This window comes from Biomphalaria glabrata, chromosome 6 (genome assembly GCF_947242115.1).
Source record: "Biomphalaria glabrata chromosome 6, xgBioGlab47.1, whole genome shotgun sequence".
Classification (NCBI taxonomy): Eukaryota; Metazoa; Mollusca; class Gastropoda; family Planorbidae; genus Biomphalaria; species Biomphalaria glabrata.
Window position 1 is genome coordinate 34,091,037 of NC_074716.1, and position 17,322 is coordinate 34,108,358.

Sequence of the window (17,322 nt, forward strand, 5' to 3'; positions counted from 1 at the left end):
TCACAGTTTGTTAAAGAAGCACCAGACAAAGCCAAGCAACCTATTAAGAAAAAGAAAAGCTGGCTGAGCAAGTGGCTGTGGGGTTCTGAGGAAGATGATGTGACACTAGATGTGGAGACAGAACATTCAAGTAAGTCCTGAGAGTGTTAACAAAGTTTTTTTTTTTTACATAAAGCAAATCTTTTTTAATTACCAATATTTGTTTTCATTCTTAAATCAACATTTTACAATATTGATAATTACATATTACAATTGTGTTTTTAACAGAAGATTGGTTGTCGAGCCTTACATCAGAGGAAAAAGAGAAACTATATGCTGGTATTGGCTATGATGACTCTAATAGAGATGTTAATTATCCTAAAAAGGTAAAACAATACAACATTAACATTAACATGATTTGGTTTGTTTTGATGTCTGGTTAAAATTAGACTTTTTAAATAAATAAACACAAGAAAACACATTTGTAACTATAAAATAGTTTTACATCAACTATGGCTTAGACATCTACTCTACTTCCACCTGCAATATGAATATTTATTGTTCCAATTTTATTGAGCAGACGTTGTGTACATTGAAATATAGTATTTTTAGCTGCGGGTGCATTTTTATTTCAACAGTATGTAGCATCCAAGATACAAGTCATTTTAAAGAGATGTTGTGTGTCTATGGTCAACTACAGCAAAAAAATTCTCCAAGTGTCTGTGACACATCTTTTGTCTACTTTGGAACACAGGCCTGGAAACAATGCATTTAGGTCAGTAGTAAGTCTTACTTTAGATTGCAAGGCCAAGGTAAATGAGGTAGAAGCAGAACATTTTTGTGATACCATTGTGAATGTGTTTCTCCATAAATTGTTATCCCCCTTGGAAATTGAAAAAAAAATATTTTCATTATTATTGATAACCTTTTATTTAAATACTAGCCAGATATGACCTTCAGTCTGCAAGCCTTAGTTTGGGTATTATTGGATTCAGATCTACATCAAAAATATTCCCTACATATTTTTAAAATTATTTTGCCATAAAAATAAAAGTATAGTGAGAAAATGGATATACTAGTTTAGCCAACATATTGATATCTAATATAAAATACTGTGAAAATGGGTTTACCCAATTTGTTCAAAAGTTTTGTTCTTTATTAGCGATAAATTTAGGTATTTTTTACATTTATATGGCCCTCCGGCTGTGGGAAGGACCTATGGTCTCCGCCATGATCTAAAGAATATTTGTGCCAAGTTTTATCAAGATTGGTCAACCAGTTTTGATTGCTATGCAGGACATACATGCCTACATTCTACTTCATATATTAGATTACAGAAAGTATTCTAGATATTTTAATGATTTGCATAAAAAAAAGTGTTCATAATTTTTTGTTCATATATTGTAATTAATACCACTCCACTTTTAGGATATCTTGTAATACAGAGAGCTTTGCTGTGGAAGGAGCTTCTATAGAGCATGAATTAATTCCCATATTGACCTCTGACATTGGTGTTTATGGTAAGCTTGAGAAGCCTTACTAATTTGGTGCTGTTACAACTTTAAATATATTAGTTGTTTCACCACTAGATTGGGGTTTGGTTGTAACTGCTACACTGAAAAGAACATAAATAATACTATCCTTGTCCAACAACTCAACTTTAGTTTCATACCACAACAAAAATACAGCGTACCTGTTTAACTTTTACACACTTCTGGTCATCATTGGAATTTCTCTATACAAAGTAACATTGAAGTTCACACACACAATGAACAATGACAGGTGCTAGCTTCTTCCTATGAACAAAATTATATAATTCTCTATGAAATTAACTTTCAAAAATGTTCTTCTTTTAGCTCCATCAGTCAACCAAGTCTTCACTTTAGACTTTGAATCTAAACCACTTTACATGGATGCTGACTATTCACTTAGTCTAAATGTACAGCCAGTGGAAATAGTTTATGATGAGGTGTGTAATGTAATATAATCTAATATCATAAGCAATAAAGGAATGTGTTGCTAGGATCTGTAAATCCTTTAATAGATAACTTGATAAATGGAATAGTAAATTAGAATGTGCAAGTCATGTTATAACTATTTTGTTAATTCAATACTTAACTCATATCTGTAAATCTTTAACAAAAGCTTTGCACTTGGCTTGATTTTTGTGTGTGAAATAGTTTTTTAAGAAGTAAAGGGCCCCTTTCAAACCTTGCGATCTATAGGGACGATAATATTAAGGTCATCTGTTTATGGCCAATGGTCAAGCCTGGGACCTCTCAGATTGGAAGCCAAGTGCTTTATCACTCAGCCACTGAGCACCTCTGAAAAAAATGCTATTTTTTGAAAAAAAAATAAAAAATTCATGTATATTATTAACAACTAAAATAGTGATAAAACAGGCAAAAACTGGGGATAAATCACTGATTAGTAAACATAAAGTAAAGTGGTTGCTTAACCTACTAGCTTCTACCCATTCTTCATTACTAACAATAAGTCAAAAGTAGGGTACTCCAATATTATCTACAGTTGGATGGCTGCCTGGTCGTGCGGTTTGCGCGCTGGACTGTCGTTCAGATTTATCAATGGTCCTGGGTTCAAACCCTGCCCGCTCCCATCCCCCGTCGTCCTGCGGGAGGTTTAGACTAAGAAGTAACTATCTTCAACTCTGAAGGAACATCCGAAAAATGTAAAACATTTTACAAACATTTTTTTTAACAGTTGAATTAATACATGTACATGTCTGTTCTTTTTTATTGCCTAGTGCAAGACAACTCTAGATCTAGAGATAAAAGCTTAGTTCTAGATTTAGAGCAATATAATTCTATTTCATCTGCAGCACACCAGACTAGTAATTTAGATTTCTAGACCTAAATTTCAATTAGTACTATTGATTTATGATAAATTATTGAAGAATTATAAAGTTTGTTAAAATGAAATCTTTTGGGTTACTTACCAATGTGACCAAGACTAGTGGAGCCTTCATGATTTTTACACTTAAACATTATTAATTAAATTAGAGAAAAAAAAGTTCAGCACACATGACTCACATAAGTAAACTAAAGTTCAATAGCTCTTTTATAAAGAATATAGTAAACAAATTAAAGTAGAAAAAGTAGCAAAACAAAGGTTGGATACAAACATCTTAATAGATGCTGCTCTGAGTTTTTGAAAAAGGCAGACTGTTGTCTATTGGCTAGATGTTCCAAAGTGACTGAGTTAATCAGTGAGTTAATTGTGTTTGTTTCAGCATTCTATACATTATCATTGTGTTTGTTTCAGCATTCTATACATTATCATTGTGTTTGTTTCAGCATTCTATACATTATCATTGTGTTTGTTTCAGCATTCTATACATTATCATTGTGTTTCTTTCAGCATTCTATACATTATCATTGTGTTTCTTTCAGCATTCTATAAGATAACATTGTGTTTATTTCAGCATTCTATTTCTGAAGTGACAGCTTTCTTTCAACTTCCTCAAGGTGGTCTAGACATCAAGTCAGCTGCTTACAAAACATTGACCAATGTGGCTCATATCAGTCAGGCTGGACTCCAGTATATCATAGAGACTCACACAGTAAGAAACCTTATGATGGTGTTTTAATATTACATGCTTTGTTTGAACTATTTATTTTGTGCTCCACCATTATTAATTAGATATTATGTATATTTATGTAGAATTGGTGTATTAAAAAGAAAATAGAAATTATATGTAAATTTATGTTCAGTTTCAGTTCAGTTTTTGAAGTTTTCATTAACTAAGTGAAATAGTATTGACTTTTTTTGTCCATTTGTTTGTTACCAGACAATTCACATTGCCCTCAACATGAGATCACCATACATTGTCATTCCTGAATATGGAACATTACACAGGTACACATTTCTAGTAGTTTATTATCTCATATTTCTTTCCTTTTTTAATGTTGTGTTACGAAAGAATTTGACAATTTTGACAATTTCTTCTAAATTATCTTTGACTCTATAGAGGTGGTAATGTACTCATCATTGACTTGGGCACTTTGCGCATTGAAAGTGAGCTGCAACCTAAGGATGTGTCACTAGAGGTAGACAATTAGTATTTATTTTGAAATAATCATATTCTATTACAAAGTAATAGTATTTTAAGTAACTGAAAAGATTCAAATAGTCAAATTCCATAAACTGTCACATGGAGGAAACAGAGGTTTCATAAAAAAAAAAGTAAGTAAAGTCTAGATAAAAACAAAAAACAAGGAGTCATAGTTCTGTGCAGTTTCATGTCAATTATTTATTTAGTTGTTGTTTTTTTCTCTAAGAATAAGAATTGACATTGTTGAATTAACAGGATAGTATAAAAATAATTTAAGTAAGTTCACTCTCAAATTTTTGGATATTTCTTTTTAACTGAGCTACTACTATGTTTTCAAATGTTAAAAAAATAAATAATAAAAAAATTAACTATGCAATGATATTTTAATGTACTAATGAAACAGGATGCAACAATGTCTGAGATAGAATCAAGACTTTATGATCAATTCAATATGAAGATAAGTGACGTTAAAGTCCTTTTAGCAGATTCTGGTAAGTGTCTTGCATAGCTAGATTATTATAAAGAGTGTAATAGTAAATTTTCTTAGATCATTATGAAAGTAAAAATTAATTTAGTATTGAATTTTCTTAGTTGCTTATTTGTTCACATGAAAACTATGTGTCTACATTCCTTTTTTTTTTTGTTGTTGTTGTCACAGTAATAGTAAAATTTATTTTTGAAAATTTACTTATTTATTAATAGATGGTTCTTTCAATTTATCGCCATAAGTAGGTTTCAAGATATATAAGTTTTATTGGCTGCCTGGTCGTGCGGTTTGCGCGCTGGACTGTCGTTCGGATTTATCGACGGTCGAGGGTTCAAACCCTGCCCGCTCCCATCCCCTGTCGTCCTGCGGGAGGTTTGGACTAGGAAGTAAACTATCTTCAACTCTGAAGGAACATCCGAATCATGTAAAACATATTGTCTTCGCCTACACTCTTTTATTTGTTTGCAGGACCATGAACACATATATTGATTCAGTTTGCTAACAAAAAAAAACATGCACTTTTAAAAAAACTTTGACTTTCAAAAAAATCTTGAAATCATCCTTTTATCATTAACATCTTTTTTGTTTGCTTTCTTTCTTATTTATCAGTCAATCTGCATGTACATAATGGGAACACAGTGAATATGTGTACATCCTCTCCCCAGTCTGCACTGAATTCTTTTCCATTTTTCTGATGACTTTTTCTGTTTACTTTCTTTACTACACCACCTTTCAAAGTTTGGAGAATAAATTTGCAGTCCTACGTAATGTTCCCATCTTTCAACTTTTCTTATTACTATCATATATTTATATTGCATTCAAAAATAATTTAGCATTAACTTTTTGTTTGATCAGCTGATGACTGGCATACAGCACAGATTCAATCGAATTCTGAATTTCATATACTTCCCAGTGTCCAATTGATTATAACATTCTTCAATGCAGTTAAGCCAGATTTTACACAATTGCCAAGGTAAATTTAGCTAATTTATTTTCATTGTTTTCATAGCACATTTTTATACAGTTATTCTATTGCTATTTAATTATTGAATTGGTTTATATGAAGGATAATTATCATTTTCAAGTTGAAACTGTTCTTATAAATATTTGTTACAGAAAAATTATCTCATCTTTTCCCTTTCAAATCTTGCTATTTCAAATATTTTTATTTTAAATGCTTTTTTTGTATTTATCAAGCCAGATCATAATTAATGGGAGTTTTATTCTATCATATTGAACTCATTTCATTCATTTGCTTATTAAATGGTTCATTGCTATCCTATTTTACTTGAAATGTCCAGTTTCTAAATCACATGTAATACTCAAAAAATTGTTTAATATATTAACTTGCTCTCTCTTTGAAAAGCAATAATGAGAAACATGAGTCATGTTTGTCATCAAAACAAAAACAGTTGAGTAGGTCAAATACCACAAACATTCATGGAACATTTCATCTGACACACCATTAGATCTGTTTTTACTTATTGAACTAAACCAAACTTGAGCATAAAGTTGTTAAATTGTGTTCTCAATGTATTAAATATTTGTTGATTTTAATCTTGCACAAAATTGAATCTACCAACATTCAGTTAAATTGAACTTTGTATAGCTTGATAAAATGGAGTCTACTTGATTAAGTTTAATATAATAATAAGAAGGTTTGATTGTATGTTGAATGAGGCTATCTATTTAAACATTTTGTTTTCAAATTTCAGACATAAACTGGAGGCCAAAATACCTTCTCTAGAAATCAATATTTCAGACAAAAGAATGCTTTTATTAGCAACATTTTTCAGGAACTTTCCAATTCCAACTAGTTCTAGCATTGCTACTATTGGTGAAGATATGACTGATAGTCATGGTGCTTCAACTCTTGCACCTTTTCATTTAGTAAGCACATTTCTTATGTACATTTTAATTTCTAGCTAAAAGTAAGATATATCTTTGAGTTAGTAAACCACAGTCAGTGTTGTCTGTCATCAGTATTGTTTTGTCTAAAGTTTAATCCAAATATATGTTGTCTTTTGTGATATAATAATAGTATTAGTGATTCCAAAAAACTTTCCATTTATACTGATATGTAGTTGTGTCTTACACCAAGTGATTGATTGTCCTCCCTGTCTATATAATTGTCTTGTATTTTTAGAAAACTGGTTATTCAGTATTTGACGATTCAGCATTATTTTTGGTGAGATTTTTCTTTAACATTTGTTTAGCTGGGAGAAGCTGCTTTTGAATATGTTGGCAGACAGATCAGGCAATGTTAGAATGAAATGGTTTTCTTTTTGTTTCTTTTAAAAAATATGTACTAAGCAAAAAATGTTCCTCTGCAAATCTTTCTTTGAACTTTCATTGTTTTATGTGATTTTGTCAAGAATCAGATTTTAATTAATTGAAAATAAACTGAAGTAACTTGTTGCATTAAATCAAAACAAATTTTATAACCATGTAAACATATTTTGTATTTAAATAAAATCAAATCCATGAGATTGTAGAAAACGTTTGCTTTGATGCATATCTATTGGGTAAGGGATAGAAAATTTTGAAGTTTGGTACTTTGTATTGTGGTAGGTTCTGTTAAATATTACCATAGATTCCTTATAATATTAAATCCTAAATGTATGGCTGATTTATAAAACAATAGTAAATGTTATGAATCATTCTTTTTTTTTATCATGGATTACATTTGCATGTTAAAAACCCACTATTGATGTTAATCTAATTTGTTATCAAGTTAAATAAAAAATACAGTGATTGACATAATTATTGGGTTTGTAGTTACATTATCTAATCTAAGGATTTTTTATGAAAAAAAAATCATTTAAATATCTTCTGGTTTGAAATAATATGAATACAGTCTACACACAAACTTTTATAACCATTAGTAAAGTTTATATTATGTTTGACACCTTTTCTATTAATAAACATTCAGAGCTTAATTTGCCAGAATATCACTCATGATTTTTAGTTATATCAATAGATCACTTTGTTTGGCCGGTCACTTTGTAAACTGGGTTCATAGTTTAAAATCATTATTCCTTAGCCTTTTTTAAGTTTTAATAGTAGTTTAGAAGTTTTAGGTCAATAGTAGTTGTTCAAAGACATATTACTTATTGAAACCATCTAATTGTCAGGCTTGATGTGTGTTAAATGTATACTTCTGGCCTCAGTTTAGGAAATTAATGAAGTAGCTTCCAGTGTCAACATTTTAAAATTTACTATTTCTACTATTCTATACAAGTCACACAGCCTGATGTTTTTCATGTTCAGTGTTTGTACATTTATTCTCAATATTTTTAGGTCTCATATTTTTTCTTCTGATATTTTTATCCCAAGATGAAAAAAGTATTATTTGCTTTTACTACCATATTATGTCAACACCTTTTTTATTCTGTGTATAAATCTTAAATTTGCTGATCTATGTTTAATCAATGTTCTTTTAACTCTTTCTCTCCTAATTAACGATACCATTGTTAATTTTACCTCATTAAATCAAATAATTTTTCATTTTATAAAGTATTTATTTGTGTTGCATAAAAAAGAGCATGCATTCTCCTATAATTCTATTCAAAAAGTAACATTTTCTGATTACAAACAAAAATATTATTGAAGTTTAATCCTAACAGGGTAGAATGTACAAATGTGAAAAAATGAACAATTCTTTCTGAAAAATGGAAAATAATTACAGAAATAAACACTTAAGATTTATGTAACTATTTTTTTAGTGCATATTATTTTGAAAGTAATCCTTATACTTTGTGAAATTATTTTAGATTTTGGCATGCCAAGCAATATTTAGTATTTATATTTAGTATTTTTTCATCAAAGTGTCAGTCATTATTATTATTTTTTTAAAGTGATTGATTTTAATGATTCATTTGAATTGGATTTCTTATTTCTTTGTCACCTATCAATTACAAAATTTTTTTTTGAACATAAGAGACTGACATCCTGATTTGTTTCAGGATCTAGCAGAAGCCCAACTAGAACCAGATGTTCATGAGTTAAGGTGTATCAAGAGGTCAGTTCTGGGTAGATCACTAGTCAATAAAGTGGATGGACCTAGGAGATCACTATCTAAAGTACCTACATTGATGTATACAAGAGGTTAGTACAAAGCAAATCAGTGTCAAATAAAATGGTTATAAAATTGATTAAGTCTCCTTTATGTCTGTCTGAAATGGTCTGATTTAGTTAAACTAATTTTTTTATTGCATTCTTTCATTAAAAAATACATTCCTATAAACTCATTTTTAGAGGATTGTCTATATTTGAATTAATTTAGATTTATTTATTTTTGTATTTCATAGAGTCACTTATTTTATTTCTTGTTGAGTATCAACTTATCTGATTGAATGTAAAATGTTTTAGTGTTAGAGGAAGCCTATTTTAATGATCCATTGTTGTTGAACATTGCATAAATAATTTAATTCAAAGTAAAATTTTACTATTTATTCTTAGGAGATGAGCCTTTTTACTCAGCATCAGATTATTCAGATGAAGAACTTGATAAACTTTCAGAGTAGGTTTTTAGTAGTTTTGAATGGGAACACATTTTCTTCACTCCTTGTATTGTTCAATGTTGTAGTTTTGAACTACAAGATAGTATAGCTAGAATATTGTATTATAGTATTACTAGAATTTGTATTACAGAATAAGAACTTGGTATTGTAGTATATGTTGAATGTAGTATTACACTAGAATTAGAATGTGGCATATTGTATAAGTAGTATTTAAATTCTTTTCCTGTGACATTTTAGTCATTGATTAAGTGAATGTAATTTTTGACTGATCCGCCCACTTTTTCTTACTTCCCCCTATAAGCATGCTCGCTATTAAGTCTGTAGATGACAATGCATCTGTAGCCAATACTATAAACATGTTGATGAGAATGTCCCTCGGAGAACTAGTTGTCAATCTTTCTAAAGTAAGTATAGACATTTACTTTAGTTTGTAACTTGGACATACAATAGTACAAGTTTTTAATACTAAAAATATTTTCAGGAAATGGACAAGGAAGAGAAAGCTTATCTTATGATTCGCATAGACAGACTGCGGATTGATTCAGCTCTTACAGTGCATGGTTATGCAGCTTATACAACATTAGGTGGCATACAGTTGGTTGACAAGATACATGTTGGTTAGTGATTTAAACAAGGATTTAGTTAAACTCTTTTTTATAAATCTCTTTTTCAAAAGTTTTTTTTATCAAATAATCAGGTTCCTAATCTTTATTTCTTAGACAAAGTAAATCTTATAAAATATTATAAAAGTCTAATTTAGATTTTCTTTTGCCCTAGAAGCAATCATGGAGGCTTTTGATAGAAAAAAAAAATTAAATTGAAAAGTGCCTAGCTCTAAATATTTAATCACTTACACATTGTAAAATATTTAGAAATGATTAATTTAAAGATAGATATGTGTCACAAAGGAAGCATTTTTTATTTCAAGAGTATTTTAATGAATCTTTTGCTTTTGCTTAGTCAACAAGTACAGCAGGGAAATTAATGGAAGTATTTTTTTTGTATCTTACATTGTTTTATAACTAGGTCATTCAGGGGAATACATGGAAGTACTCAGTACAAACACAGTCAACAACAATAATTTGATGTCTATTGTTTACAGAAAGGTATGTTACTCTGAGCAAATATAATATTTTATTTAGTATGGAAGTTATCTTGAGATTGGCATTAAGTCCTTAAGAAAATTTTAAAAAATGTTCCTATACTTTTTATATCTGCATACTATATGTTGTTACTTTGTTGATTTAATTACTGAATATTAATATGTCTAGGTATTAAAAGTAATATTAATTGCAATGTGTTTGCGTGTTATAATTAATTTATATCTGATTATTACTCTTAGTCCCAAAGCTCAGCCCAACAGACACACCACATACACCCAGTTGTACATAAACTAATAAATGATGTGTATGATGATAGTAAACTATGAATTTAATAAAATGAAATTTATACAATGAAAATGACATATGACTAATAATAATGATAAATGAATACAAGTACATATAGATCCAATATGATATGAGAAATTACTAAATCATAGTCTAGTTCCAATTAAATACTGAATTAATATTTCAAATACAATGATAACCACATTGTAATATGGTATCCAATAGTATTGTCCTCACAATATTTCATTCTGTTAGAGAATGATTCACTTCAATAATCTGATCAAGGTATCACAGGTGTCTTCTAGCCAAGACGAATGTTCACTACAATGAAGAATCAAATTTAAGAGTAGCATCAAAACTCACAATGTAACATCAAGTCTGGACATAGAAATCTGGAACCTCAAAACCCAAAACTTGAAACCTGAGACGAAAACCTCAGTCTTGAAACCTGAGACGTAAACCCTATAGAAAGACAAATAACAAATTCTTCTAATCCTCTAATCTAACTACAAAATAAGAATACAACCGAATACATATATTTTAATAACTTTATAATGTGAAATAAAACTCACCCTAAACAGGGGTCAAATAATCCTTCAAGAATATATAACAAGCCTACGCTAAGGCTATTCAATAACATAAGCACCAGTATAATTCAGGGGCTCAAAAGATACACTTGGCTCTACAGCCCAAGATGGAGTCTAACAAACCAAGAAGAAAAATTTGACGTCATCTGAAATAATAACTTTGAAGCGACAAAGGGAGAGCAACTAGTACACAAGAATAAAAAAAAAGAAAATGACGTGTTCACCTATTGATGAAAGCGGCACTATTAGATTAAGAACATTTTTACTATGCAACTAAATAATATATATTTAAAATGATGCATCTTGGGGAGTAAAAAATGTTTCTTTGAACTTCCAGGTTGATCCAGTGTGTCCAGACTTTGCCACTTATTATGGTGGAGTTGAACATGCAATAAAAATCAAGATTCTTTCTCTCTCAACACTCTTTGACCAAGCCAGTATGATGTATCTAAATGCTTTTCTTCAAAGTATTATGTCCAGGTAATTAGTCACATTCTCAACAAATATTTCAAGAAGTACTTCACATGACATTAAAATTGGATAGTTAATAATTGAATGACAAATTGATTGGGATCAAATTTTGTTAGAAAACATTGAAAGTGATGTTTCTTATTTTAAGAATCAGTGAAGTAATATGTTTTCAAATGATTGATTTTGTGAGGTTAACGTTTCTATGCTTTGTTTTCTAACTTCCTACCAATTGTTTTTGATGGTGTGATCTTTATTAAGTGTAGTTTTCTAATCAGTTGGCAGTAAAAAGTTGTTGTTTTTTTTTCATAAAGTAAAATATACTATCCTGAGCCTGACCTTTTCAAAAAATAAGTAAGATCTTAGAATCTTGACAAATAATTAAGTTCACTGTGTACATTACAAATATCTGCTTTTGAATAACAATTGTACATTTTATGTCACACACTTCTTTCCCCTTAAATGCATAGTAGCTTATCCTGCTTGGGCTGTAGAACTTCACAGTCAGATCCAGTAAACTTATTATATGCCACGTAACACTGACTTTATGTTGGTATTTCTAATAAAATGCAAAGTAAAGTTTTAGGTTCTTACAAAATAATGATTGACGTCTCACTAAATTTCTGCTAAGTCACTCTCCTATCTACTACATCTCTTTCTACCTACATCCTCTGACCCATCAATAGACCCTGGGGAAACTTTTAAAACAAAAACAAACAAAACAACTGCCAATCAAATATCAACTAGGTTGTAATTTTGATTTGAAATATTTTTCTCTTCTGTTGAGTAATTAACTAAACAGATGAACATTTTCTTCAAGTGATTTAGACACACGTCAAAAGACAGATAGAAATAAAATGTACAAAATCTCTTAAGAATAAAAAAGACAATTTTGCAATCCTATAATGTGTAAATAAATAATAATGAAAAAAGATCAGTCAACTCTAGATTGTAGTATAGTTAATAATTTAAGCTTTGTAAACCTTATGTCTCATTCTTAATTGAAGTAAAATAAGATTACTTAGTGTACTTAGCACTATCTTGTACTACAGTGTTCAGAGCTAAGATCTTCTTACTTAGTAGACTTAGTACTATCAATGTTGTACAGTGTTCAGAGCTAAGATCTTCTTTACTTAGTGGACTTAGCACTATCAATGTTGTACAGTGTTCAGAGCTAAGATCTTCTTTACTTAGTGGACTTAGCACTATCAATGTTGTACAGTGTTCAGAGCTAAGATCTTCTTTACTTAGTGTACTTAGCACTATCAATGTTGTACAGTGTTCAGAGCTAAGATCTTCTTTACTTAGTGGACTTAGCACTATCAATGTTGTACAGTGTTCAGAGCTAAGATCTTCTTTACTTAGTGTACTTAGCACTATCTATGTTGTACAGCAGTGATGCCCAACATTACTCATCCTGCGGGCCATTTTAACTTCCAACATTCGTATCGCGGGCCACATCAACCAAAAGGTACAGCAAGATACAGAAATGAAATGTAATTCACCTGAAACTATTAGAAAGTAGAAACATTCGTAGCTAGTTCCCGTAGTTTAACAATTTTTTTTTTCGCTGCACAAATCATGAATGCAGTTTAAAATGCTTTTCAGCCACACTTTTAAGGAACAATTACTTGTTGGCTTTGTATAATGTTTTGCAAACAACTAAAGGACGGTAGGACCTCTCACTTTTCCTTGTAGATTCTACATTCAGAGTCCCATCTCATAAATGCACAAATGTTAAAGGTCATGGTACAAACCCATTAGATAAAAAATTAGAGCATTAACGTAGGTAAAAATACATTTTTCAACCACTTAATTTTATACACCGACGTTTTGGTGGGCCGGATGAAACCATGTCATCTGGCCCGTATTTTGGGCTTCACTGTTGTACAGTGTTCAGAGCTAAGATCTTCTTTACTTAGTGGACTTAGCACTATCAATGTTGTACAGTGTTCAGAGCTAAGATCTTCTTTACTTAGTGGACTTAGCACTATCAATGTTGTACAGTGTTCAGAACTAAGATCTTCTTTACTTAGTGTACTTAGCACTATCAATGTTGTACAGTGTTCAGAGCTAAGATCTTCTTTACTTAGTGTACTTAGCACTATCAATGTTGTACAGTGTTCAGAGATAAGATCTTCTTTACTTAGTGTACTTAGCACTATCAATGTTGTACAGTGTTCAGAGCTAAGATCTTCTTTACTTAGTGTACTTAGCACTATCAATGTTGTTTAGTGTTCAGAGATAAGATCTTCTTTACTTAGTGGACTTAGCACTATCAATGTTGTACAATGTTCAGAGCTAAAATCTTCTTTACTAAGTGGACTTAGCACTATCAATGTTGTACAGTGTTCAGAGCTAAGATCTTCATTACTTAGTGTACTTAGCACTATCAATGTTGTACAGTGTTCAGAGCTAAGATCTTCTTTACTTAGTGTACTTAGCACTATCTTCTTATCTTATATAATACAGACATTACTTCAAAAAAGAAGATGTTTACGTCCTACGTGTCATGCATTTAGTCATGCATATTAACCAATGACTTAAATTCTGCCAAGTCACTGGTTTTCCTGGCTAGCTCAGGCAACCCATTCCATGCTCTAATAGCACTAGGAAAGAAAGAGTATTTGTACAAATTTGTCCTAGCATATGGGACGAGGAATGTGCCTTTATCTTTGTGTCTTTCAGAGTATTTTATTAAATTTTGTTTTTGTATTTAAAGATTATGGTTCAGTGTTTTATGTATAATTGCTATTTTACTTTTGAGTCTTCTGTCCTGAAAGCTTTCTAAATTTAGTGATTTTACTAAAGGTGTTACTCTAGTCAAATGTGAATATTCGTTTGTTATGAATCTCACTGCTCTATTTTGTGTCTGTTCCAGTTTCTTAATGTTTTCTTGAGTTGAGGGGTCCCAAACAGAGGATGCATATTCTATTATTGGCCTAACCAAGGTTAAATAACATTTTAGTTTTATGTTCTTATTTGATTTATAGAAATTTCTTTTTATAAATCCTAATGCTTTGTTTGATTTTTTTATAGTTTCATCAATATGTGGATTCCGTGACAGTTTTTCATTTATTATAACACCTAGGTATTTTGCGTTTTTAGTCTGTGTTACTGGTTTGCCATGAATAAGATAAGTGGAATTAATTTGTTTTAGTTTTTTTTTGTTACTCTTAACAACTGACATTTTTCTTTGTGGAAAGACATGCTCCAATTTGATTCCCATTTCTGTAATTCATCTAATTCTCTTTGTAAAATGTCTGTGTCTTGTGTTGTTTTTATTGTTCAATATATTATGCAATCATCTGCAAATAATCTAACTTCTGTTCCTGAAGTAATGCAATTTGGTAAATCATTTATGTAAATTAAAAATAGTAGTGGACCCAAGACCCTTGAGGTACACCTGAGTTTACTGTTAGCGGTGTTGATTTAATTTAGAGCCATTTATTATTACAGTTTGTTCTCTCCCTATCAGAAAATCTTTAATCTATCTATGTTGTACAGTGTTCAGAGCTAAGATCTTCATTACTTAGTGTACTTAGCACTATCTATGTTGTACTACAGTGTTCAGAGCTAAGATCTTCTTTACTTAGTGGACTTAGCACTATCAATGTTGTACAATGTTCAGAGCTAAAATCTTCTTTACTAAGTGGACTTAGCACTATCTATGTTGTACAGTGTTCAGAGCTAAGATCTTTATTACTTAGTGTACTTAGCACTATATATGTTGTACTACAGTGTTCAGAGCTAAGATCTTCTTTACTTAGTTGACTTAACACTCTATGTTGTACTTAGCACTATCTATGTTGTACAATGTTCAGAGCTAAGATGTTCTTTACTAAGTGTAAATAGCATTATCTATGTTGTACAGTGTTCAGAGCTAACATGTTCTGTACTTAGTGTAAATAGCATTATCTATGTTGTACAGTGTTCAGAGCCTGGACATGAAGACTAGTAGCAGTTCCATAATGACTACTTCTGAAATCAGCATGAAAGATAAAGTGTCCATTAAAAAACGTATCACCAACATTACCGATCAAGGTAAATTGTAGGTACAATAGAAAAGACTTTTGATCCTAAAAAAAAATCTGTATTTTAGTTAGTTGGTCAAGCACTTGACTGTTAAAATTAAGCTTTCAAGTTTCAAATCCTTGTAGAGTCTAAGCTTGTTATTCAGAATTTTAGAATTTTCCAGAACTAGGCTTTTCTTACATTTAGGCTTACTATGGACAGTAAAGTTTGTTGCTTAATTATCTGGCCTCATAATACTCTTATTAACTATTAGCTAGAAACATCAAAAGTTAACATCATTTATGTAAAGATCAAAGGTCATAACAAACATTATATTTTATTTCAGTTGATAATTTACCTTCCAATGGAACCAAAATACATTTAATTGCTGAACTTGAAGATATTACAATAAAACTGACTGACTCTGATAATCAACTTGCTGAAGTCAAAGTGAAAGGTAAGTTTTCTTATTATCTGTAGTTGTAAGCAAAGCCTTTTTTTTTCTAATTCTGAAGGCCTTGTTTTGAAAAGAAAATATTAATAAGTGGCCTGAGCCTAAAGTATTTATAGTATTTCCTTTTTTTTTAGGATACCTCAGCTTTTTTAGTTTTTGACATCAGTTGTCCAGCTATTTACATCCTAGGAATCCTTTGGCTGTTTGCCTCTTTTCTTTGCCTCTTTTTTTTTTAGGTATTTATTGTATTTTCACTCTGGATTCCAAAGTTTATATGATGTGAGGGTTTGACAAGTTTTAACAGCTATAATTATAATCTAGCATTTTTTAAACTCATGATTGGATTTGCAAAATTGAATAAATTTATGTTTTTTTCAATTGTATTGATAGTGTAAATTCAGATTTGTTTCTTTTTATCTTTAGGTTTTGAAGGGTGTCTGATTGCTAAACCTTCTAAAATAATCCTGAGGTCGCGACTTAAAGATTTAAGTATCAGAGACTGCAGTGCTGGTGCCATTTATCAAAATGTAAGAATATTTTTTTATTTTCATTAATTGTTTGACTTTTGGGTTAATTTTTTATTGATTCATGTATTGTCTTCGCCAATGAATAATTATGCAAAGTTTTAACTTAATCTAAGAATGGGTGTTGGAAAAATATTATGTTTAAACATTTTACCAGACAGAAAGATAGAGTGACTTGATATAATAAGCTTTGTAATAAAAACTTTTATACATTTTTTAAACCTAACTTTTCACAATTTTAGCAGCTAAAAAATAATTAATTGTTCTTTTACATAATTAAGAAATAATATATTCTTTATTTGAACTCTTTACATAAAAAAAAAATTTAAATCAATTTTATTTTTTCTTAACAGATTCTGTTACTTCAAGATGACAGTGTATTTGATCTGAAGGTAGAGAGCTGAGAAATAAAAATCATATTTTGAATTATTTTTTTTTAGTCATTTTAATTTTCATGTAAATTAGTCATTTTATTATACAACCTAAGACATTTTTGGTTTTCATTTAACTATTTCCAAGATATGAGTTTCAATTCATTGTGGTCCAATCTTTCTTAACTGAAAATGTATGCCTCATAGTCATGAAATATTGTTTGTACCTCTAATCATTGGTTTCTAAATCTTGTATGAGAGAAGACTATTTGAACTCATTGATTTCTTTGTATTTTCTTCAGCTTGTGAAATACAACAAAAGTTCCAGTGGTTACGACCAAACAGAAACTAACCAAGGATTAGATTACAGTATTCGATTGTGGCTAGGACAAATACAGGCAGCTATACTTGGAAAATTTTATTGGGAAATAACTGTAAGACTTTCAACAAAACAA

General features: G+C 30.2%; 1 protein-coding gene across 12 annotated transcripts in view; it reads left to right on the forward strand.

The window, feature by feature from the left end:
- Positions 1-17,322, forward strand: part of LOC106066811 (intermembrane lipid transfer protein VPS13A-like) — a 91,140-nt gene that overhangs the window by 26,105 nt on the left and 47,713 nt on the right. For 11 of the 12 annotated variants that reach the window (XM_056031741.1, XM_056031742.1, XM_056031748.1 and 8 more), the window contains 23 exons: positions 7-130; positions 268-365; positions 618-754; positions 1,408-1,499; positions 1,836-1,948; positions 3,422-3,559; positions 3,788-3,855; positions 3,968-4,046; positions 4,455-4,542; positions 5,394-5,511; positions 6,254-6,428; positions 6,685-6,726; positions 8,504-8,645; positions 9,000-9,060; positions 9,363-9,465; positions 9,543-9,678; positions 10,088-10,167; positions 11,374-11,516; positions 15,436-15,548; positions 15,865-15,975; positions 16,396-16,499; positions 16,850-16,888; positions 17,170-17,301. In XM_056031741.1, coding sequence (XP_055887716.1) covers positions 7-130; positions 268-365; positions 618-754; positions 1,408-1,499; positions 1,836-1,948; positions 3,422-3,559; positions 3,788-3,855; positions 3,968-4,046; positions 4,455-4,542; positions 5,394-5,511; positions 6,254-6,428; positions 6,685-6,726; positions 8,504-8,645; positions 9,000-9,060; positions 9,363-9,465; positions 9,543-9,678; positions 10,088-10,167; positions 11,374-11,516; positions 15,436-15,548; positions 15,865-15,975; positions 16,396-16,499; positions 16,850-16,888; positions 17,170-17,301 — 2,436 coding nt within the window. The remainder of the gene's footprint in view (positions 1-6; positions 131-267; positions 366-617; positions 755-1,407; positions 1,500-1,835; positions 1,949-3,421; positions 3,560-3,787; positions 3,856-3,967; positions 4,047-4,454; positions 4,543-5,393; positions 5,512-6,253; positions 6,429-6,684; positions 6,727-8,503; positions 8,646-8,999; positions 9,061-9,362; positions 9,466-9,542; positions 9,679-10,087; positions 10,168-11,373; positions 11,517-15,435; positions 15,549-15,864; positions 15,976-16,395; positions 16,500-16,849; positions 16,889-17,169; positions 17,302-17,322) is intronic. The other variant, XM_056031747.1, reaches the window with a different exon arrangement.